Below are 23,507 nucleotides of genomic sequence, written 5' to 3'. Positions count from 1 at the left end.
TAAATATTTTTTATTATTAAAAAATTATAAATATATTTAAAAATTATATAATAAATATCCTTACAATGAATTATTATTATGGGGTATTTGATAAGCGGTGGTTAGTACTGGGAGGATATTTGTAATTTGTCAAATAGTGAGGAGGTAATTATAATTATGATAATTCTCATGGGAGTCCGTTGTAATTTATCTTTTATTTTTTAACTAGTGGGTGTAACATACTAGATATTTAATATGTATGTATTATTAATTAAAATATATATTAAAAAAAGTGGAAGTTGAGAAGATAGACAAATATGAAAATTGGTCATATATATATAATATTAATAAAAAAAGAGATTCTTCTCTCTAGTAATTTAAATTTTTAGATGAAATGATCATTTAACATATTACAAGAATTAGGCCAAACAGAGATTTTTGGACTCCAATTTCATCATCACTGTTTTATACGTAGAATTTGCACAAACTTTTAGATAAAAATATTACAAGAATTAGGCTTTGAAGTTCTAATCAGGTCGTCGGGTAGGTTTCTGAGTTATAGTATTTTGGACTCAAACCCGACCCAAGTCTAATCATTTGAGAATTTTTTATATATTTAATATACATTTATATAAAGTATATATTTATACATGTAGGAAAAAAAATAAGCGTATATTTTATAATATACTTACATATAAAAATAAAAAATTAATATTCTATAAATGTTTTAATATATATAGAAGTAATACATAGAAAAAATTTAGTTTTTTAATAATATTATTTTTTTTTTGTATTTAAATCGAGTCTATAAGGGCTAGGTCTAACCCGCAAATCCTGTGTCCAAGAATTTATTGACGGGTCGGATCTTGAGTTTTGACAAACTTACCGCAAATTAAACCCGTTGCTATCCTAATTAATAGGTTTATGAATAATATTTTTAATTTAAATTAATTTAAATGGGCTTGATTTGATCAACAACCGCTATTAACCCTACCATCAAAATTGATTAATCGGCCAAGTGGCCCATTAATTAAGTGCATACATAAACAAGAAACCAATTTAAAAATTAGGGCAAATTACGACCAATTTAAAAATCAATCCCACGTATCATATGATTTCAAAATAAAAATGTTTCTCTATCTCTCCCTTATCGTTTTTGAAACTACATTAATAAACACAAAAGCACTTCACCGTAAGTTGTTTTAAGGTTAATTGTGTGATTCATTTTTTCTTAACTGTAGTGTATTGTACTTGTCATATAATTGATTTAAATTTGGTTTAATGAGTTCTGGACTAAAATTTCCCCAAAATCAAATTGGGACGATCTCTCAAGTCTAAACCTCTAAGTAAGAATAAACAAAAAGCTTCCACCCTTCTATTACAATCTAATAGAAAGAGAAACATATGTGAACTAAAAAAGCAGCAGCACCTGGAGACAGAATAAAGCACACAAAATTCCCAGAAAAAGAGAAAGAAAACAACAAAAGAAAGCAAAAGACAACAAAGCAAAAAACCTCATCATATCATCACAATTCCTTCACTTTACTTATTACCAAACACTTAAAACTCTGTCTGAAAGCAACACAAAGTCCTTGTACCAAAATCTCCATGGCTTCTGCACTCTTTCACAACCTCAATCACCACTCTCTCTTGATCCTACTTCCTCTGCTCACACTATACCTCCTCACATCAATACAAGCCAAGAAAACAAGCCAATGCAGGACTTCTTGTGGCCAAATCCCAATAAACTACCCTTTCGGCATCGATGACGGCTGTGGCAGTCCTTATTACCGGCACATCCTTGTTTGCTCCGATTCGGACCAGCTCGAGCTTAGGACCCCATCAGGCCGGTATCCCGTCCGGAATGTCAGCTACACCGATCCCCACATCCTCGTTTACGATCCGTTCCTCTGGAACTGTCAAGACGGCAACAACTTCCGGCCCGCCAGGCCTTTCAGCCTCGACACCAGCACACACTTCAGGCTCTCCCCGCAGAATGATTACTTGTTCTTCAACTGCAGTGCGGACGACGTGATCATGGAGTCTAAACCAATGTTCTGCGAGCGTTTCCCCGAGCAATGCGACTCCACGTGTGACACGTCGAGCTACCTCTGCAGGCAGCTGCCGGGGTGCTCATCCGCGTTGCATGGGAGCTCGTGCTGCTCGTACTACCCCAAGGGGAGCGAGTCGTTGCGGCTGATGCTCAAGCATTGCGCCACTTACACCAGTGTTTACTGGAGGAATCTTGGCATAACGCCAGCATATAACCAAGTTCCAGAGTACGGAATCAGGGTGGACTTTGACATTCCTGTGACGACACGGTGCCTGTGGTGTCAGGACGGGACGAAGGGAGGCGGGACGTGCGGGTTCGATACGGAAACACAGGATTTCTTGTGCTTGTGTGAGAAGGGAAATGTCACTACTTACTGCAAAGGTATGGACTTTGAATTTTGTTTGGCTTGCATGGTTTCTTGATCATTTGGATTGCTTTCAACTCTGATTCACTTGGTTTTTGGTTTATGGCTGATGCAGATCAGAATGGTCAGCACAACAGGGCTGTAGTTGTCGCAGGTGAGTGATCAAGCGTATATCGCTACGTTCTTCATCAAGATTATCAATTACGCATTCTGCAATCATATTTTACATTACAAATTTCTACGGGCTATTCGCCTTAATCAGTATGCAATAAATAACCGGTCTTGCAAGAATACGAGCAAAATTCATGATGTATTTGACTGTCGGAAATGAAACCAAACAAAGCTATGTCTGCAGCAGCTGGTTTAATTGTGTAACATTGGTGTAGGGAGTGTGACTGCGGTGTCAGTAGCGGGAGCATTCGTCGGAGGAGCAGTTTGGTACCTGAAAAGGCTGAGAGCAAAAGCCCCAGTGACACATGGCGTCCAGACCAACGACAACAGGCTCTTCTGATGCCATCCCCACGCTCCACGCAACGCATCTTGCTATCTTTATGTACAATCTTCTACTTTCTTGATTGTTACTATAGAGAAGAAGTACACTTTTTGGCCCCCAAATATTCGTAATTTTGAATTCATTTTTGGTTCAGTTTTAAACGATGCTACATTTAGATTATCAATTTTGGAGTAATGAATTTCAAATTCCTACTCATACATACTTTTTATTTTGTTTGGACAATCTTAAATTTAAAATATTTCAAATCCTTCAAATTATTTTTTGGTTGAACGATGATGGATTTTAAATTCTTACGACATAGAGTTGTTCAAAATTATTTCTTTAGATTATTCCGTCAATTCAATTTAACCTCGAATAAATTAACTAGCACTATTCTGGGATAAAAAAGAAAAAAAACCCGAAAAGGTATTATATTATGATGCAAGGATAGTTCTAAAAAAAGAACAATATTTGTGTTGCATTAGAAAATACATGATTTTACGCTACGGTTAATTATTACAGCAGAAAGAAGAAAATCGTGACAAATACCAATCATCCATAGCCTTGAAACGGTCATTAGCCATCGTTTCTATGTGTGTAGCCAAAACATTAACCATGACTAAAATCATGGCGAATGTTTTGACTATGGGTAAAAAACATAACAAATATTGACTACCTTCTGTGGGCCCTTGAGCCGAATTTCTTTACTGAGTTCCCTCTCGGCTGACACCTTGCCTACTTCAATGCCAATGCCTGGTAAACATGTAGAAAAGACAGTTGAGAAGGCGGGCGCTGTTTTCATCCAACTAGAAATATTGTAAGAGAGGAGTGGAGCTCCAGCCACTCGACTGATAAGGAGAGGCTCGATGTAATTGAGTCTCCTCTTTGATAGAATAGAAGGAGCTGCACATGAATGCACAGAGAAGGCCGGGTTCTTTGACATCAATTGTGATCAAAAGTTAAGTTTTTTGCTTTGGTTTTATTTAACTGTGATATGATAGTATTGATTTACCACGATTTTTAAATCGTGATCAATTATAGTGTAGTGAAAATTCAAATTTTTTATAGTATTGGATACTCCCAAATACTGTGTGATTCTCAGATACATGTATATGACACATTTTCAAGTATCGAAGAGGATAATAAAAAGGGAACATAAACAGATCAAATATTTTATATTTTTATTTTTGGATTAAAAGTAATTTATTCCATGTAATATAAACAATGTTAAAAAAAACTCACGTGAAAATCCATAAAAAAATCTCTGTGTTGGCTATATCTACACATATGACTAATTCAATGTGAATTTTCTTTTAACTTGTTTTCCGAAATTGCAACAATCTATAGCAAAGAATTCGGTTCTACCTCTAAGAAAATACTCAATACCCAAGTCAGCTTACAGAGCCAATCATGATATGATCGAGTGTTTTCTGGTCGTATGCGATTTCACAATTACTATATTATCTCCAGAACAATTGCAAATACACACACAAAAGGTGTATTTGTTACTGATTTAGTCTAGTCTATACTTTTCTTTAAATCTCTTGTTTCACTCCCATAGTATTATTGATTCCAGCAATGTGGAGGAAATAAATGCATTTCCATACTATTCAATTTTAAGCAGCGTTTTCGAAATAGATCGGACCGGCCAGTTCGACCAATCTGACAGGGAACCAGGCATTGTTCCGGTCCGATTCATGTTGTATAAACCATCTCGGTCAAGCCCAAAGGCGAGCCGATAAAAAATGACTAAAATCTGCACACCCGGTAACCGGTCAAACAAATTTTTGATAATTTTTTTTCCAACGAGGGATTTTGAACATTTAATACATCACAAAGGGGATTCTTGGAATTTTTCCTTAAAAAATATATAAATAAAACAGTATTTATTTCATACTTTTTTCTATATATCAGTAAATATTTGTCTCACACGAACATTTCATACAGGATAATATCTTACAGTATTTTCTTATGTAAAATCTGCAGTATTCTGTATTTTGTATCAAGATCCCATATTCGAACATATATACCTGTTATTATCGAAGTATGTCGATCTACTACAGACTTAAAACAGAGGAATCCCATCCTACCTCAGAAATCACTGTCCCACACCACATGCAAGATTCAACAATCCCAGAAACAGAAAAACTAACTGGGCAAGAATTGTCTGAATCTGGTAAACATCCGAGAATGTAAGTTTCAAGTCAAGAGGGATCTCATTGTTTTCTTCAAACTTTCTTGCCAGGAGGAACTTCCAATCTTCCCTATAGTAACAGTATGCTTTCAATCTTCCCCATAATAACAGTATGCTTACAACCGACATTATGATCCTGGGATCAGTATTAGGAACTATGAAATTATGAAATACCCCTGCCAAGATAGGGGTGTCAGGTTCGATACTTCAACATGTTCCGTAAAAACATAGGCAAACATTCAAAATGTCCTTGGCTGTGTTCTGGATAGCAAAAAGTTGAAAACAAACACAGCCTATGATTATCGATAATACCGACGCCGACAAAAGTAGGCCAAACCAGCGGAGAGATGTGCCAATTGGCGTAGAGAACCAGAAATGACGGCCGTACTTATTGCAAATAAAGCAAGTGATTGACAAATAAGAGAAGAACATTAAGGATATGGCTACTCTGTAATATGCCGTTTTATTCGTTCCCATCACACATTTGACTTTGTAGAATCAGAGAATATCGTCTGAGGTTCACATTGTTGCTGCCGTATCAAACAAAGATACTGCTATATCTCGTGCAAAAGGGAAACTGGAGATATCACCATCAGTCGTCACCAACTATGTATAGCTTAACCACATTAGTAGCTCAACCAAAAAGAGGGCGTCGTAAGATTATGTAAACGGATTGTGTTGAATCTTGCATCAAGTTTGTTTTTATGCAAAGAATGGAAAAATAGGGAAGGAAACAAAAAATATTAAGAACATGAATAGTCTCTTATAGTGGCTGTGTACATACCTGCATACGAAGGGGAAAACAGTATGTGGATATTGGTGAACGTCACGCTACCTGCTTCAGTGTAAAGAGATTGGTTGCAGCGCCAAGCTATACAGACCGAGAACGTCTCTGTATTCATACATAAGCACTGCATTAAGAATATGAGGCCAAACCGATACAGAAACCCCGAAGATGTAACTATATGAAACTTTAGTTCAAGATGTAACTATATGAAACTTTGTTTTTTACTATCATATATTTCACTTGAAAATCCATGTGAAATGAAGTCTTCAAGAAGAGAAAACAAAAAAGAAATAACTATATGAAACTTTAGTTCAAGCTTTTCCTATCTCAATTGCTTCAAGCAACGAAACAACTTCATCAATCGAAGGTCTTCTTCTAGGATCCTGGTCTATACATTTACAAGCTATGTCAAGCAATTGCATCAGTTGTTTTTCACAATCTTTATCTCGTATAGATGAGTCGAATATCTCCCACTCCCTCTTTTCAGATTTCTTCTGGTACACCCAGCCCACCAAATCTCTGCAGTTTTTGCCTTTACAAACCTCGACAGGCCGTCTTCCTGTTATTAGCTCCAGCAGAACAACTCCAAAACTGTAAACGTCACCCCTGAAAGTTGCGGTCAGGGTCTGGCTGTACTCAGGTGGAATATATCCCAACGTGCCGACCAAATCTGTCGTGACATGTGTATCATATGGGTGGAGCAACCGCGAGAGCCCAAAATCAGCTAAGTGAGCCTCGAATTTCTCATCCAAAAGAATGTTGCTGGTTTTGATGTCACGGTGAACTATATTTGGCTCTTTGTGCAAATAAGCCAATCCCCGAGCTGCTCCTTGAGCAATTCTCAATCTGGTATCCCACGTAAGAAACGAGCTCCCATCTACTCTTTCATGCAACCAGTAGTCTAAGCTTCCGTTTTCCATGTACGAGTAAATTAGTAACCTGTCATTTCCATATCGGCAGTACCCTTGAAGAGAAACAAGGTTTTTGTGCTGAGCTCGGGAAAGAGCTTCCACTTCAGCTTGAAACTCACGCTCCATCTGTCCGCAATCCCCAGAAAGCCTCTTGATTGCAGCTTTTGTGCCGTTAGGTAGATCCGCCTTATAAACTAGACCAAATCCTCCACAGCCAACAATGTTTGATTGGTTAAAATTGTTTGTCGACTTCAATAAGTCTGAGACACTGAGGTCCTTGCAATCAGCATTCTTGAAAATAACCAGCTTTGGAGGTCCAAATGCATCAGAATATCTAGGTGCCCTGTTGATTTCCTCCTCCACATCTTCAATTGGAACTCCGGGATCCCTTCTCGATATCCTAAGCAGAAGAATGGCCAGGAGTAACGCAATCCCAACCCCAATGCTGATTGTCATTCCGAGTATACTGCCTCGACCAAACTTGCTATCTCTGTGAGCTGGAGGAGGCGACGATAGCCCCTTTTTGTTGACATCACAAGGAGAAATTAGCGTTCCACAAAGTCCGGGATTTCCTTCAAAGCTTGAGCTGGGAAAACTAAGAAATTGGCCCCCAGTTGGAATTGCTCCTTCAAGATGATTATAAGCAACACTAAATTTTGAAAGGAATGTGAGCTGATTGAATGATGAAGGAATTGATCCATGAAGATCATTATAACATAAGTCCAAAGTCTCCAGGTTTACCATATTCGAAATGGAGCTGGGGATGGTTCCGGTAATATTATTCCTGCTCAGATCTAAGACATGAAGCTGTTTCAGCTGTCCAATTTTGGGCCAAATCGTCCCGTTTAGTCTATTATTACTCAATAATATGGATGGAGGAAAACTTGAAGCTTGGTTATACTGCAAGCCACTGGCACTCTGATTTCTCTTCACAAAAAGTGGAATACCAGTTGAAGTGTTGAGACTATACGTGTAGCTCTTTGCAGAAATCAGGCTCTTGAGCTCCATCATGCCCTCCGGAATCCCTCCCGTCAATGAATTATTTGAAAAGTCCAAATAGAACAAACCCTCCATCTGACCAATCCATGACGGAATGCTGCCCTCCAAATGATTCCAAGACAAGTCAAGAACTTGCAACTTGCGGCAATTTAATAGCCAATCTGGGATGCGACCTCTCAGGCCGCAGTTTCCCAGAGCAAAAATCAATAAACTCTTAAATCCACTCACATTTTCAGGAATTTCTTCACCATGGAAATTTTTAGTGAGTATAAGAGTAGTCAGGCTTTTGCAATACTTCAAGACGGATAAGGACCCTGACAGGTTCACAAGGCTGTTATTGGACAATGAAAGAAATACAAGGGATGAAAGATTAGCATAATTTTCAGGGATCTGCCCAGTTAAACTATTCTTCGCAAGACTCAAGATTTTCAACTCCTGGCAACTAGACAGTGATTCAGGCAAGGGACCAGAAAAATGATTGCTGGCAAGATCAAGAGTACAGAGATTAGACAATCCAGAGAAATCCAGATCAATAGGACCAGAAAGAGAGTTGTTCCGAAGATCAAGCACATGTAGCTTAGAGCAGAGTGCCAACGTCGAAGGCAGCTGGCCAGAGAATGAATTTGAATGTGCAACAAGCTGCTCTAATTCAGTTAAGTTCCCAAAAACATTAGGCAAATAACCAGAAAACCGGTTCCCGTACAGAACTAAGGTTTTAAGACTGGAAAGCTCACTGATTTTAAGACTCAGCTGGCCAGATAAATTATTTGAAGACATAGAGAGCTGCTCCAAAGAAGATAACAAGTACAATGAGTCTGGAAGGTCGCCAGAAATAGAATTGAAATCCAGATGGAGCTGCTGGAGAGTTGTGCTGCAATTGTCCAAGCCTTCAAGCCCACCAGTAAAATGATTTGACGATATATCAAGAATTCGAATGCCCCTGGAAGAACCGCAGATTTTGGAGTCAACTTGGCCAGTGAACATATTGTTACTTATGTTCAAAGCAACAAGATCAGGAAATACTCCAATGTCTGCGAGGCTTCCAGACAAAGAATTGCTCGAGAGGTTGAGCAATCGAATCGATATCAATCCAGCAATCGCCCCAAATGCTGGCCCAACCAGCATGTTGTGGCTGAGATCAAGAACTTCCAGCTGCTTCAAGTTGGAGAATTCCAGGGGCAATCCACCTTCCAGGGAATTGTGGGAAAGATCAAGCCATTGCAACTGATCCAATTTACACAAAGACTCTGAAACTTTGCCCTTCAAGCCTTTTCCAGACAACTTCAACATGATCACCCTACTTGCTGCTGCCGACTTATTACCACCACCTTCACACACAACACCTTCCCATTGGCAGCAATCCGTTCCATTCGACCAAGAAAATTTGACAGAACCATTGATCAGTTGGCCTGCAAATTCCTTCAACGCTGAAAAATCATTTGGACTGCAATTTTGGGTAGGAGTTGCAAGACTCGAGGATAAACAGAAAAAACAAGCCAAGAATGCCAAATTCAGGAAATTCATCAGGAGAAATTTCCAGACAAACATATATGTACCCGAAGGAGATTACCAGCTCAAATCAAGGCTCAGAACACCATAAACTCATTACAAAGTTGCTAAGATTGATCTCTTTGCACAGCTTGAACACTCACATCACACATCAAACTACTCCCAAGAGATGCAAAAATCACATTCACATGATATCTCGGTCTCCCACATGGCTTCCAATCCCAAGACACAATTTGAGAACTTTAATCTTTAGCTGAGAGCAAGGCGCTGCCTGGCTTAGAAATAGATGGAGAACTCAAGCAAGAAACTTCCACCCACATTCCAACATCAAGGAAAAGAAAAACAAATCACCAATTATCAACTTGCAACCGAAGCAATAAGCAGTGCAGAAGCCCCACTTAAATTTCTATCCCCACTTGGAAACAAATTCCTGAACCAAAAATCTTGATTCTGAAACACCACTTCACACTGAGGCAAAACAACAGATCAGCACCGCCTCTAGTCTAACAGACAGAAACATCAAACTCCCTAGAACATCCGAACCCACTTCCCCAAACACCTTAAAGATCACGGAAAAGGGACAAAAACATAAGAAAGTCCCAGCAAGCAACTTATAACTGAAGCGAGGTTCTCATGGTTTCAGATCCCCAAGTTCCAAATTTCCAGACTCAATGAGGAAAAACCCTTTCTTTATTCAAAACCCACAATCCAAAGCGCTCCCTTTGCCCAAAAAAGATGTGATTTTTTCAATGCCTTATCACTTACAGATGAAGCAAGCAATAACCCACTACGGCAAACAAAGGGATGAAATCCCACCAAGTAAAGTGTGCTCTTTTTCTACAAATGACCCGTCACTACTTACACACACACACACACTAAAACGGGAGCACAAATCTTTGGCAAGAAATGGTTAAAGAATAAAGTAAACTCACTCACACACAGTGTCTGAAATCAAAACAAAAAGGGAGGAAAGAAAAAGACCATTCTTATACAGCAAGACAGGCAAAAAAGGCGCAGTTTTTGCAACTCTTTGCTGAACAGTGATTTTCTTTTTCTCTGTATTTTCAGAAAACCCAATTTTTATTTGTGGACAAAGACAAAATTGCTGGTGGGCTGATTTGAAATGATGACACAAAGAGCTGACTTTTTTTTAAATGACAAGAAAATATTATATATTTGCATTACATACAACACAATAAATTTTCACCACAAAGTCTGAGTCAATTGTCAATTCCCAGGTTTGTCTCTATCTCTATCTGTCAACTAGAAAATGTGTTTCCAGTGGGAGGTGGGAGATTTGATGAGGTCTGAGACATTAATTTTGGTGCGGTCTAAGGAGGACTCTCTATTCTTAATTATTACGCACTCTCACGCCTTTGTAATGCGAGTGAAGCCCACACCAAAGCTCAATCCAACGCCTATGGCTTCTCTCTCCTCCACTTCTCTCTCTGTTATATGTAATTGTCGATAATGATTGTGAATTCTGATCTTATTTCCTTTGTCTTTTAACTAAAATGTTAAAACATGGCTGTATTTAATGTCCTAATTCATTTGTTAGAGATTCTTGTAATAGTTTTTTGTTGTTGTAATGGAAATAAGTTCGTATAAACAGTCTGTAAATTTAGTTGTATTGGAAATTAAGAGTATTTAAAAGGATTAAATCTAATTCAATCTCCGTAATACATAAAATAAATAAATATTTTTTATAAAAAAAAATTAATAAATTACCTTCTATATTTTGAAAATTAACTGCGCGTCAGGCGCCAATCACGGACAACAGCGGCTGTCGTAGTTAAGATAAAAATGAACCGGTCAACTACTCCGGAAACCCGGCTTACATGTGAACCCAACAACCCCCAACCAAGCCCCACTATTAGCCACTAAACTATAAATCCAACCCTCACTTTTTCTTTGATTTTTCGGCACCTATCTATCTATCTATCACCCATCAATTTCCTTTCCAATTTCAAAACCTTACCCCTCCTACCCTTTGATTAATTGAAAACAATGCACCACACCTTTTTGCCCTTACTTGTTCTTTCCACTTCCTTTTTTGGTATTTTGTGTTATATATATATATATATATTAGAGGTAGACAAGTATTTTATATCAATTGTAGATGAAGAGTATGAATAGTTTATAAGTTTTTTAATATCTTTTCTCCCAATTAAGGTGTTTTTCTGGAACGAACTTGTGGGGTTCGTATGAAGTCAGGACAAACATGAATATCTCACGTCACGAGACATCGATCGCATTGCACGTTACACCGACATTAAAATAAGATTGTGGGAGCAGGGGAGATTGACATAATTACATTAAAGGATATTTAAGCCCCGCCTCCTCCTTTGTGGTTTGAAAAATTATATTTAGTATATTTGACATTTGTTTCCATCCATCCATCTCATAAAATTTAATGAATGAGAATCTATATTTACCCTGATTGACTTATTACAAGTCAAACAAATCTTTTATGACTAAACTATCTTTATACATTTTTACACAATAATGCATGTGAGAAGATACGTTTTCACCCTTATAAGTATAGTTTTGTTAGAAAATATTTATTTGCCCTGTAATAAGTTAAAGTATGTCAGCAAATCTTGTAAAATTTTTAATCGATAGCTTTTTATTGAATAAAAATAAATATCAAAATACTAAATATAATTTAAAGTTATAAGAAATTCATGTATAACAATAATAAATCTAAAAAAATGGTAATGTAATTATCCCTTATATTAATATAAGACAAGGTATGAAGACATAATTGTGAAGAAGCAAGTGGGGGAAACCAAGAATGATAGAGTGTAAAGATGGGATGGAAGTAATGATGGTTTTTGCCTTTATGAAGTTGACAAATTGTTGAACACAAATGCAACTCCAAACACTACTAATTATACACTTTGATTACAACATAAGACACATTGAATAATCAATGACATATGCTTTTTTCCATGACAACAACCTCAAAAAAGTATGTTCCCTTCATATTGTCTTAAGTAGAGGCATTTTTCCATGAATTTGAAAATTCTTAGATTGAATTTTTTAGGGTTTTGAAATCTATAATTTCTAATTTAATAATTTAAATGCAATCTTATATAACTCAAAATTGAGTTTTCTTATATATTTTGATTGGTCCAATATAAGCCCATCAAGTTCTTGGGCCTGAGTTGGCTTTTGGGCCTTAACAAATCTCTATGGGCTCAGTTTTCTTACATTAGTAATTGAAATATACTTCACGTGTCTGTCTAATATAAAATGTTATTGTATTCACTTAATTAGTTTAAAATAAAAATAGAAATAATTAATTGATAAAAATAAAGTAACTTTAGAAATATATGAATAAAAATTATTGATAAGTAATTGGGTAAATAAATTATCTTATAAAGAAACTAAAGATATACTTTCTTCAAAGAATAAATAATGGACGATTACACCCCTTTTTTCGTATTTGATGTAATTATACGTAAATCTTTTATGGTTTAGAAAATTACGTGTAATATTCTTAATGTTTATTTTTGTCTAACAAATAGATATCCCATTAGTTAAAATTCACTGAATTTGCAAATATTAACAAAAAATTTGAACGAAATCCATGTTTATCTCCGATTGACTTATTATCGACTTATTACATGTCAACAAATCTTTACTGACCATAAGGGTGAAGATACATGCATTAGCATGTCAAGATATATAAGTATAGTTTGATTAGAAAAAATATTTGTTTCACCTGAAATAAGTCAGTAATAAATTAATTGTGAATAAATCTGTTAATATAAACAAATTTGGTGAATTTTAACTATTAAAGAAATTTATTTATTAGCTCAGATATAATTTTTCAAATTCAAAAAATTTATATATAATTGCACCAATTAGAGGTGGTAGTCAAATAGGCAATAATAATTAGTATTGTGGCCTAAATAGTAAAGATTATTCGTTGAGAAGTCGGCGGTGCGATGCGGGCTGCGGGATTGCAGAATTCGCCGCCGTGAATGGTTACTTGAAGCCCATAAACCACACAAAGCCTGGTTCCCAAAGGCCACAAACATCATGAACGCCCGCTTTTGTGTTCTATCACTCTTTAGTCTTTAGCTAAGCCACTGACTTTTCTAATTGATGATCAAATATGGTTTTTTGATTCTTGACTGTTAGCACTGGTTAAATGTTTCTGATTTATTGTCAAGTTAAACCTAATTGGTCGTCATTTTTGGGGGAGAACATTATGTTATGATTATTGTTTCTGAAATTTCTGAATTTCACTTTTTGCAGTGCTGTTTGGCTCCGAAAATCTGTTTTGCAGCAGGAAAAAGTGCTTAAGCTTACTTCGAGTTTGGAGAAATTATGTCTTGTTGATGGTGTATTTCTACGATTACATTGTAGGATTGTAAAAGGTCAAGAATTTCAGAGGCGTGTGAAATACAATGTGGAGATACCCATCATAATCTTGTGATGAGAAAGGGTTTCTGGAGTTGGGATATAAGTAAATAGGTTGAGACTATAAAGATGGAATTTTGAGAGATTTAAATTTTCATTCTTCAAAAGCTGGTAAGTGGTAATTGTATTCTGTGCCTTTGAGGAGCATTGGGTTCAATGTGCTGTAAATTCAATCATTTAAGTGTTGCATGACATCTGGACATATAGTAGCATTTGGTGTTGCTTTTTGGCCCCTACCGTTCTCCACTGTTAGCCTTAAACATCGAGTACCTGCTTTGCAGGTTTGGCTCGATGATAACATGTTCCGGTGATTTCTCTGGCTTTGTTGTCAATAATGTTGTGTATCTGATTCTAATGCCAATGATAAATGAAGCACTTCTTGCACCATCACGGGGCTTATAGGGGCTCTTGTCCGTATAGTTCATACTGAACAAATGAGTGGAGCTTGAGCTCATTTCTATGTTTTGACCTCGAGTTTGAGCTCTGGAACAGCAGGCTAGTTGTGCTCGAAATCACTTTAGTATACTCTCTGATGCATATAAAGATTTACAGTGTATGTTCTTAGAATAAAGATTTATTTCAGGAAAGCAATGAAATTGACATAATCCTCTGTTATCTGTCAAGTGATTAGGCAATAGAGATTGGAACTTTTGTTACATAATGATAGCTTCCGTACGGTAAGTATTCCTTGCTCTTGAAACAACATTTATGGTTGGAATTTCCTTGTGAGATAATTAAGAATGATGCTGGGCTGATGATTATGTCCTTGTTGCACCACCCAGAAGACAAGTTTTTCATATCATCTAGGACTTCTGCAAAAACATAATCATGGTAGCAAAGTTGGAAATCTACCCATTTGGACAGTATCAAATTCCCCCCAATCCATTACCCTTGATGCTTCTCTCTTCCAAGAGTAGAAGCCTATCCTTCTTCCTGGGGAAAAGAGTACACTTCTGGCTAATAATCCCCTTTCTTGAAACTTTATTCCTCAATGCTTGCCAGCTTAGAAATCTTTCAACTTGAGACAAAGAAATCAAAGAAGTCCATGTTGGTAACATGTTGTATGACCCACAAGAGATACAGACTACTCTTGGGGTGGGGTGGGGTAGGTGGGTATGGGGTACTCCAATATTCATTTAACCTTAAGGAAGCATACCCCACCATGAACCACCACCCATTTTCTGTCTTCTCTCATAGGAGCATTGTTTTGTGGAAAGTGACTGAAATGGAATCTCATAATGGAAAGTAATGCAAATAGTAATTCTTTTTAATTTAAAAAGAGGAGAGGACAACAAAGGAAATAAAGGCATTACAACTTTCTAGTACATGCATTTGTTACAGATCAGAAGCATTTAGGATTTCAGACAGAGTGGGCAGAAGGAAAGGATGAAGTTCTTGTTCCAGTGTCCTTGTTGCTCATGTTTCTGCTTCATGAAGCCCAAGAAGAGCAGCAAACCAAAGGAAAAAGAAGCTAAGGAAGAATGACCAGATTCTTGCTGATTTCTGCAACCTCAAATTCAGACATTAGCAAATGAACCAATAAGTGACTTACTATCTTCTTGATGTTTTCTTTATTGTTCTTTGGTATAAATCTGAATGTGATACATTTTGTCAGTACAGTCACTGTTGCTTGTATTGGTAAGTGTACCTGTTAAGCAATAATGACATGGTAGTTGTTCATCTGAGGTTTGTGTTTGTGGAATCATGGCAGATCTCAAATTGTACCAAGTTATTACTGCCCTGAAAAATGCTATGGTTTGGTGAATTGTGCCCAACTCCTCCTAATTCAGTCTTCTTTCAGCCAACTGGTAAGATTTGGGAATTTCTGGATTGATTCTGATATTGTGTTCTTGATTATTAGTGCTTTGTTTCGCAATATACTATAATAATATCATGAGCTTACAGAATCTTTTAAATAAGTTTAGCCAAACAACCTCGTAAGTCGCTAAGACTTGGGGATTTTGAGGGAACTGCAGGTTGGATTTAAAGATTTCAAGTGACTCCAATATTGAACTAATTTTAGGTTTATAATCAGTGGTTGATTTAGTAATTCAAATTTTTCGTTGGAAAAAGATCGATACGTCTAGCTACTCGAAAGTGTTCAAGCACGTGCAAGGAATTTGTTATTAAGAATTTGAAAATTTTCAATAAAAAGCACAGTTTTTGACAGTAATAAAATCAAAATTAGGACAGAGTTTGCCTAAATTTATTCAAAAGATTTTATAAGTACCGACATTTTTAAAGATGTTTTTAGAACACATAAGATGTCAAAATTTATTCTAAAAATAAATTCTTAAGAGATACCGACAATGATAATTTTATAATCTTGACAAATTTGGAAAATAGTAAGGAAAGCAAACCCTTGTTCGGTTCTACTTTTAAGGCGTTTATTTTTTTTTTAATATTTGAAAAATAGAGAGAAAAAATCTATTTTATTAAAAAAAAAAGAATTTTTTTGTCCAACTAACTTTTGAACATCCAAATTAACTCTTTAATTCATCCAATTCCTTTAATAAAATTTGATCATAACAGTGAATTGAATATGTTTAATGAATTTATGGAAATAACCCTCAAACTTGCAAATACTAACCTATGATCAATGACCAACTTATTAATAAAAAATAAATTATTTATTTAAATATTTTGTACGCACACTGAATGTTCTGTGTGACGTCAATAAAAATAAATGAGTGTGTTTTAAAATTTTTAATATGTTCGATTTTGTAGTTTGTATTAACATAAAATAAACAAAAATAAATCAGAGCACACCAAATTACACTTAAATATTTTACAATATTCTATAAATCTTTAGATAATTTATAAGAAATTTTAACAAAATTATAAGGGTAAATTATATTAACACCCTCGAAATTTGATCAAATTACACGAAACCTCTTGTATTTTACAAAATCATAGTTACAACCCCTGAGTGATATTAGAGTAATATTTTTCAGGGGATGTTTGTATAAGTTTTTTATTTCAATAAGGGGTGTAGTTGCAATTACAACTATAATCTAAGTGGGTGTAATCGTAATTTTATAAAAAAAAAATATATATTTTTTGTATATTTTAATATAATATCATGAAATGTCACTATAATTAATCCAAATTATAAACTTATCCAAACTACTTGAGTGAAAGAAAAAGGCAGAAGGAATTGGTGAGAGACAGATGAAAGGTTGAACTTTTGTGGATGTATTTATTGTTTGTATTCGGCGCAAAATATGGTTTACATGTCACTGATTTTCTAACAACTATTTATAGCTGTAGCTGCAGATGTTACGTAATGACAACCTTATCATTGACTTTTATGCACAACGTTGGACTTGTTATTAGGATCATGTTACTAAATAATTGGAGTCGAAATCGAATCGAATATATTATTATTTAAATTATGATTGAGTTTGAAAAATTGTGTTTAAGGGTATTTGTGTTACTTTATATGAACATTTGTCTCACTTTATGTGAGTTATTGTAATTTATTTATCGTCGTTAGTCATACCGATGAAATGGTTGAATAGAGGTATTGCTCGATGTATCGTGATGAGTTGCTGTAATTTATTTGATAAAAAAAACTGCCATGAAAGTTTATTGGAAGAGTGCAAAACGTCAAGCTGTTACTCTGACTCAGGCATCGAAATACTAGGGTAATGTCGCCTACCTTAACATAACGAGTGTTGTATGTCAATTTATCTTCTAAAATCGAGAATCTATTATCGACCGCACCTAATATCTTCGATCATCTAACATGGAGCGTGGATCCCATTGCCAAATCCAATCCCACATCCCTGCGACCTCGATCTGGATCACCTCTATTCTTATTTTTAGGCTCTTAAATTTTCGATTAATATTATAGTCCAATAATGTAACTTATTAACTTTCCATCAAAAGAATAATATTTAAAAGTTAAATATAAGTTCCTCTTCAAAATAAAAAAATTAATATTTGGAAATTAATATAACTTAATTATTCTTCACCATTTTAAGGCATCTCCTTTTTCCATTTTCTCTTTTTATCAGAAAATTAAAAATCTCATAGCGAATATTTGGAATATTTTTTTCTCACTTGATTTTGAATGGGCTACAAATAAATTTAAATTTTAGAAAGTTTGAAAATTGTACCGACAACTAAAAAAATATAACTTTCTGCTACGATTAATTATTACAGCTAAACAAAAAATCATAATAAATACAAATCAACCACAACATCGCAACAGCCATTAGCCGTTGATTCTGCATGTGTGACCATAACAAATGTTTTGACTATGACTAAAAATTATGGCGAATATTAATTAAATATGGTAAAAATTTAAGCTTTTATTTTGATTTTATTTAACCATAATTAATAGTATTAATTTACCATAGTTTTTAAGTCGCGATCATTTATAATGTAGCGAAAATTTAATTTTTTTTTGTAGTGGATAGACAAATATAATTGATAGTTGATATTTTCTAAAATTATCAAAAAGTGTTGAAAATGGATGAAAATGTATTCGGCATTTTTTTTTATCTTTTTATAATATAAGAGTTATTAAAAAACGATACTTTGATAGTCGTTGAGAAGTATTAAAAAAAAAAAAAGTAAAAGCATATATGATATTATCTTTTGAGGTAATGAAGGTTGCTTTAAGCATTAAATTATATTCTAAAAATTGGTATTTTACCATTATATTCTTATATATAAATAATATAAAAACTAGGAGGAAAGTAGCTTTTCCTTTGATATATATCGAATGTTTTTTTATAGGTATTTGGGGTAGTTATAAATTAACCAATCCAAAATCCCACTACACTATGCATTATTTAATAAAAAAATTTCAAATAGAAAATTCAATCGGATGGTTTGAATTACAAAAATTGATAAAAGGATTCATTGAATTCTTGAAAAAGAAAAATTCTGTGAATGAGAATGTTTAGTGGAAAAACAAGTGGACATCATTTTCGGCAGGCGATTCAAAGTTTTCTACTACTGATCTTGATTGGTTTACTACAGAAATGTGATACAAACTGAAAGTGGGTGATGAGAATATATCATCATTCTCGGACAAACACAACATCATCAATATTCCATTACTCAACATTGACCATGTTTTGGTTGCTAAAGCCCTCTCATTCCATCAATATCGATAATGTTTGTTAGTTCAATCGAAATATTAGATGTGTAAATTGATTTTTCTATAAAAAAAACACATGTAGTGCACATGTAATATTTAAGGACGATGTAGTAATACTTGTATAGCATGTGCATTATATGTGAGGTTTCTTGTATAGTAAAATTGACCGAAAAACAGTAAAATATGGCAAAATATAAATTTTGCAAAATTTAGATTATAAGTTAATAAAAAAATTAAATGAGAAAATAAAAAAAATAATTGAAATGACTAAATGTGATTTATTATGATATAAAATGAATACCTTTTGAAGCCCTCGTCAAGTGATGTATATTGGTAAAAAATATTAACCTACAAGGATAAAAAAGTAATTTAACATATATAAAGCACATATTAAATAAATGCAACCTACTACACCATATAAACACTACTACAAATACCAAAATATTAATTTTTAAAGACAAACAATATTCATTTATTTGACTCTCTTTCTAATAAAAGAACCTTTATCGAAAATTCCATTTTACCGAGTGTATAATTATACTGTAAATAACATTTCTAATTTTATCCTTTAATAAAAACCTCGACCACATCACTGAGAGGAGTTAGGAAGGTAGACAGGATCATAGGAGTTCTGACTTTTTGAGTATTTGACTGGTAGTTGAGTCGGCTGTATTTGTTTTAGCTCAGAGTTGAGCAAATACTCGCACAATTCATAATTCGCGTGGTCTTAGATTTTCTTGGTGTCTGAATATTTCAATAACCATAATGTTTTAATATCACGACAAGGACGTTTGTGTTGTTGGGTAGCAGTAATCGAGTTGTGTGTGTGAAATATATATCATGTCTTGTGTATATCTATAAACGTTTTTGTATTTCGAACAATTTGAGGGAGTGGGTAGGTGGAAATGGCGTCAGGCGGCGGAGCAGAGGCTGTGAGGAGTCCGCTGCTGGAGAGGAAGGCGGCGACGGCGAAGGATGGGTGGTTGAACAAGGTTATTGATGTCGAGGAGGCGAAGGACCAGATATTGTTCGCGCTGCCGATGATTCTGACAAATGTTTCCTACTACTGCATCCCTCTTGTCTCAGTTATGTTCGCCGGCCACCTCGGAGAACTCCAGCTTGCTGGCTCCAACCTCGCCAATTCCTGGGCTGCTGTCTCTGGTTTTGCTCTCATGGTAACAATCTTCTCTCTCCGCCGCACTGTGTGACGTTTTCGAGAAATTTAATTGGCGGAAAATAGATGAAAATGTCTGTCTTCTTTGGTTATTCCAAATCAAATCGAATCTCAAATTGCATGAGTCGATTTCAATCGAGACTAAATTAACATTGCAGGAAGAGATTGCAGCTCATCGTCCCTGTTGAGATAGTGTCATGATGATGCCAAAAATTACCCCCCCCCCACCCCCCCACAAGGAAAAAAGAAAAGAAAAAGACAGATAATAATGTGAATATTTGATTGAGCAGGGCTTGATTTTCTGCAAATTTTGATCTATACCTATTTTCTTTGGGTCCTAAATCCTAATCGCGTTAAGAGTTTGACTTAAATGATGCTCTCAATCGCGTAGACGTTGCACATGGGTAGTAAGATGGTTGAATGGGGGGTATGCATCGATAATCCATACATTCTGTGCACAAAGTATTAGATGCAGCATGAATTTAACCTAATGCTCTCTGATTGCGGAGGCTATAAAAATGTGTTAATTTTAGTGAAAACTCGACTACTTTCGTGTCTATGAGGGACTAATAGTAAAATCATACACAAGTATCTACAATCTTGGTGGGACTCAAGTAGGAGATCTTTTGCAACTCGAATTAGGTTTGATGGGTCGTTTCTTGTATTTCCTTAGGAAACACATGGCGTGTATTGATGACTTGAGAATGAAACTTTCTCGTTTAACTCTTTTTTCCTTTTTCAAACTTCCACCGTACTGTGCGCCTGATAAGGTTTTGACCGACTTGCAATTGATTTATGTTTGATGTATTTCTCTAGGTTGGCTTGAGTGGTGCGCTCGAGACATTATGCGGCCAAGGATTTGGCGCAAAACTATATAGAATGTTAGGTGTCTATCTTCAGGCGTCCTGCATCATAACCATCATCTTCACTATCATCATATCCGTCCTCTGGTGGTATTCAGACTTCGTTCTGACTTTGCTACATCAAGATCCTCAAATAGCAGGAGCAGCTGGTCTCTATTTGAAGTACCTCATCCCCGGACTATTTGCTTACGGGTTCTTGCAAAACATCTTGAGATTTCTTCAGACACAATGTATCGTTTTGCCACTTGTTGTCTGCTCATTGGTCCCTCTTGCTTTCCACATCGGCATCGCCTATGCTTTGGTTCATTGGACCGGACTTGGATACAGGGGAGCACCACTAGCAGCCTCGATATCATTGTGGGTTTCCGTTCTCATGCTAGGCCTGTACGTCGTTAAGGCAAAGGAGTTTGAGCAAACATGGGAGGGATTTACGTTGGAGTCGTTGGGTCATGTTTTCACAAACTTGAAGATTGCTTTGCCTTCTGCGGCTATGGTGTGGTTAGTAGTCTTTCACAAATTTCTGTGTTATTTACATCGATTGTAGTCTGATACGAGTAAGACTCATAAAATGTTCCGGTTGATGAAGAAATGCTTCTGTGCCTAGCTTTGTTTCTTGGAAGTGACATATTCTTGTTTTTCAATCAGTCTCGAGTATTGGGCTTTTGAGATTCTTGTTTTGTTGGCGGGACTGATGCCGAACTCGGAAATCACTACTTCTCTGGTAGCAATGTGGTAAGTTTAATGCAGCATTTTTGCTCGTTAATCGTTTTCTTCATGTTCTTTTCCTTGTATTTTCTAATCATAGTAGAACTGTATATACAGTGTAAACACAGAAGCCATCTCCTACATGATTGCTTATGGTCTGAGTGCCGCAGCTAGGTAATTAATAAGATGACAATGCATTATGTTTCTCAAATTTCTATAATTTTCATTGCCTTTCTTACATCTGCTAAATCTTGTTGCAGCACAAGGGTGTCCAATGAGTTAGGAGCTGGAAATTCCAATCAAGCTAAGCGTGCCATGGCCGTCACTCTTAAGCTAACCGTTTTCCTTGCAGTTCTTGTTGTTTTAGCACTATCTCTTGGTCATAACCTCTGGGCTGGATCCTTCAGTGACAGCCCCGTAATAATAGACGCATTTGCCTCAATGACTCCCTTGCTCGTCGCCTCCATATTATGTGATTTTGTCCAAGGAATCTTATCAGGTAAGTTTTGTCTCTGTAATTTTCCAGCAATATCATGGTAAGCATAGATCATTTCTCTCCTCATTGGTAAAATGGATCGGTACTGCAGGCGTCGCAAGAGGGTGCGGCTGGCAGCATTTGGCTGTGTTCATTAACTTGGGAACATTCTATTTCATCGGCATGCCTATTGCTAGTCTCCTTGGTTTCAAGTTCAAACTACATGCCAAGGTAAGAACACGTATTCTTAATTTGTTGGGGTAATTACATAGACACTCCCTATATTTTTGACATATTACAAAACACCCCCTTGGTTTTGGAAAATCACACACGCGTCCCTTGTAGTCGATTATGAATTCCCTTCCGATCATATATTTTCAAGATGAGGTTTCAAGGAGAAATTAGATCGGAACACTTTAAGGATATGTCTAATTATAGAAATAACGGTATCCTTTATAAAATTACAAGTATACCCTCGATGGGGTTATATCTAATTATACAAACATATGTTATCCTTCGTAAATTATATGTGCAATGCATGAGGAGGTGTCGATGCAATGTTTTTCAAGGGGGCAAGGTGTGTACGTATAGTTGGACATAATTTCAAGGATTGCCGATGTAATTTACTCAATTTTTAATGCGGAGGTGGAATAGATAAAAGAGGATGAGGTGCAATTTCTTAAAATCAAGGGGTTTCTTCGTGACATATATAAGTTAACTTCAATCTGATCAACTAATGTCGTTTCACGTATTCAGAACTACTTTTTCGATTGTGTAATGTGTGTGAAAAATGTAGTGTCAACCTGGTCATTACAAAGTCGATGATACTTCATGGATGACTGTATTCCTCGTACTATGTTTCTTGTGTAAGATCAATTAGACATACACACACTAATTAACCTGTTGGCTCAGGGTTTGTGGATTGGCTTAATCTGCGGTCTAGCGGTGCAGATGATAGGTCTTTTGCTGCTTACAAAGTTCACAAAATGGACAAGAATAGAGCTGTCCCAAGATCCATCAGCCAAGACTGTTGAGGATGTCTGAGTTCTTTCAGCTGCCACCTGGATTTCATGAACAAACTCTGTTTTCTATCCTTTTTCCACCATTGAAAATTCTGAGTCATATAGAATTTGATCCCACGTTGTAAAGAGCCGAGGATTGTTGCAAGAGAACAATTAAGTTATATTTAAATGTTTAATTATTTGGGATTAGATTGTATGATTCAATTTATTTCCTCAGAAAATTTTTTACTCTCAGTTTTGGTGCCGCCAAATCAATTGCATTGCAGCTGTTATTACACTTTTTCTGTGATTAACCATTACTCATAAATTATTTATCAATCATATAATTAGTATATTACACTCGATATATAATTAGTTTAGTTTCATTCATCTGGGCTTGCATATTTATATCTTGTGTTCATATGGTGAGGAATTTCATACGTGTAACAATGAAGA

At 35.7% G+C, this 23,507-nt stretch overlaps 4 protein-coding genes across 4 annotated transcripts; 3 read left to right on the top strand and 1 right to left on the bottom strand.

Annotated features, from left to right (window-relative positions):
* Positions 1 to 1,501: 1,501 nt before the first annotated feature.
* On the top strand, positions 1,502 to 3,073 carry LOC105176978 (wall-associated receptor kinase galacturonan-binding protein). Its single transcript, XM_011099983.3, has 3 exons — positions 1,502 to 2,413; positions 2,512 to 2,550; positions 2,783 to 3,073. Exons 1-3 carry the CDS (start codon positions 1,588 to 1,590, stop codon positions 2,905 to 2,907), a joined length of 990 nt encoding a protein of 329 aa, XP_011098285.1. The 5' UTR covers positions 1,502 to 1,587; the 3' UTR covers positions 2,908 to 3,073.
* A 2,996-nt stretch (positions 3,074 to 6,069) lies between these two features.
* PSKR2 (phytosylfokine-alpha receptor 2) lies at positions 6,070 to 10,413 on the bottom strand. Its single transcript, XM_011099984.3, has one exon. It carries the CDS (start codon positions 9,326 to 9,328, stop codon positions 6,182 to 6,184), a length of 3,147 nt encoding a protein of 1,048 aa, XP_011098286.1. The 5' UTR covers positions 9,329 to 10,413; the 3' UTR covers positions 6,070 to 6,181.
* A 4,432-nt stretch (positions 10,414 to 14,845) lies between these two features.
* Positions 14,846 to 15,495, top strand: LOC148784491 (uncharacterized). The gene is made up of 2 exons (XM_088877349.1): positions 14,846 to 15,263; positions 15,432 to 15,495. The coding sequence occupies exon 1, from the start codon at positions 15,107 to 15,109 to the stop codon at positions 15,203 to 15,205; it is 99 nt and encodes a 32-aa protein (XP_088733475.1). The 5' UTR covers positions 14,846 to 15,106; the 3' UTR covers positions 15,206 to 15,263; positions 15,432 to 15,495.
* A 3,960-nt stretch (positions 15,496 to 19,455) lies between these two features.
* LOC105176980 (protein DETOXIFICATION 18) lies at positions 19,456 to 23,306 on the top strand. The gene is made up of 7 exons (XM_011099985.3): positions 19,456 to 20,008; positions 20,824 to 21,368; positions 21,516 to 21,602; positions 21,693 to 21,749; positions 21,836 to 22,074; positions 22,163 to 22,281; positions 22,963 to 23,306. Exons 1-7 carry the CDS (start codon positions 19,739 to 19,741, stop codon positions 23,092 to 23,094), a joined length of 1,449 nt encoding a protein of 482 aa, XP_011098287.1. The 5' UTR covers positions 19,456 to 19,738; the 3' UTR covers positions 23,095 to 23,306.
* Positions 23,307 to 23,507: the final 201 nt, after the last annotated feature.

Source organism: Sesamum indicum, linkage group LG13, assembly GCF_026168435.1.
Source record: "Sesamum indicum cultivar Baizhima isolate 11 linkage group LG13, ASM2616843v1, whole genome shotgun sequence".
In the NCBI taxonomy this organism is placed as follows: Eukaryota; Viridiplantae; Streptophyta; class Magnoliopsida; order Lamiales; family Pedaliaceae; genus Sesamum; species Sesamum indicum.
The sequence above is the reverse complement of the archived record's forward strand: the minus strand, read 5'-3'. Positions and strand labels throughout refer to the sequence as shown.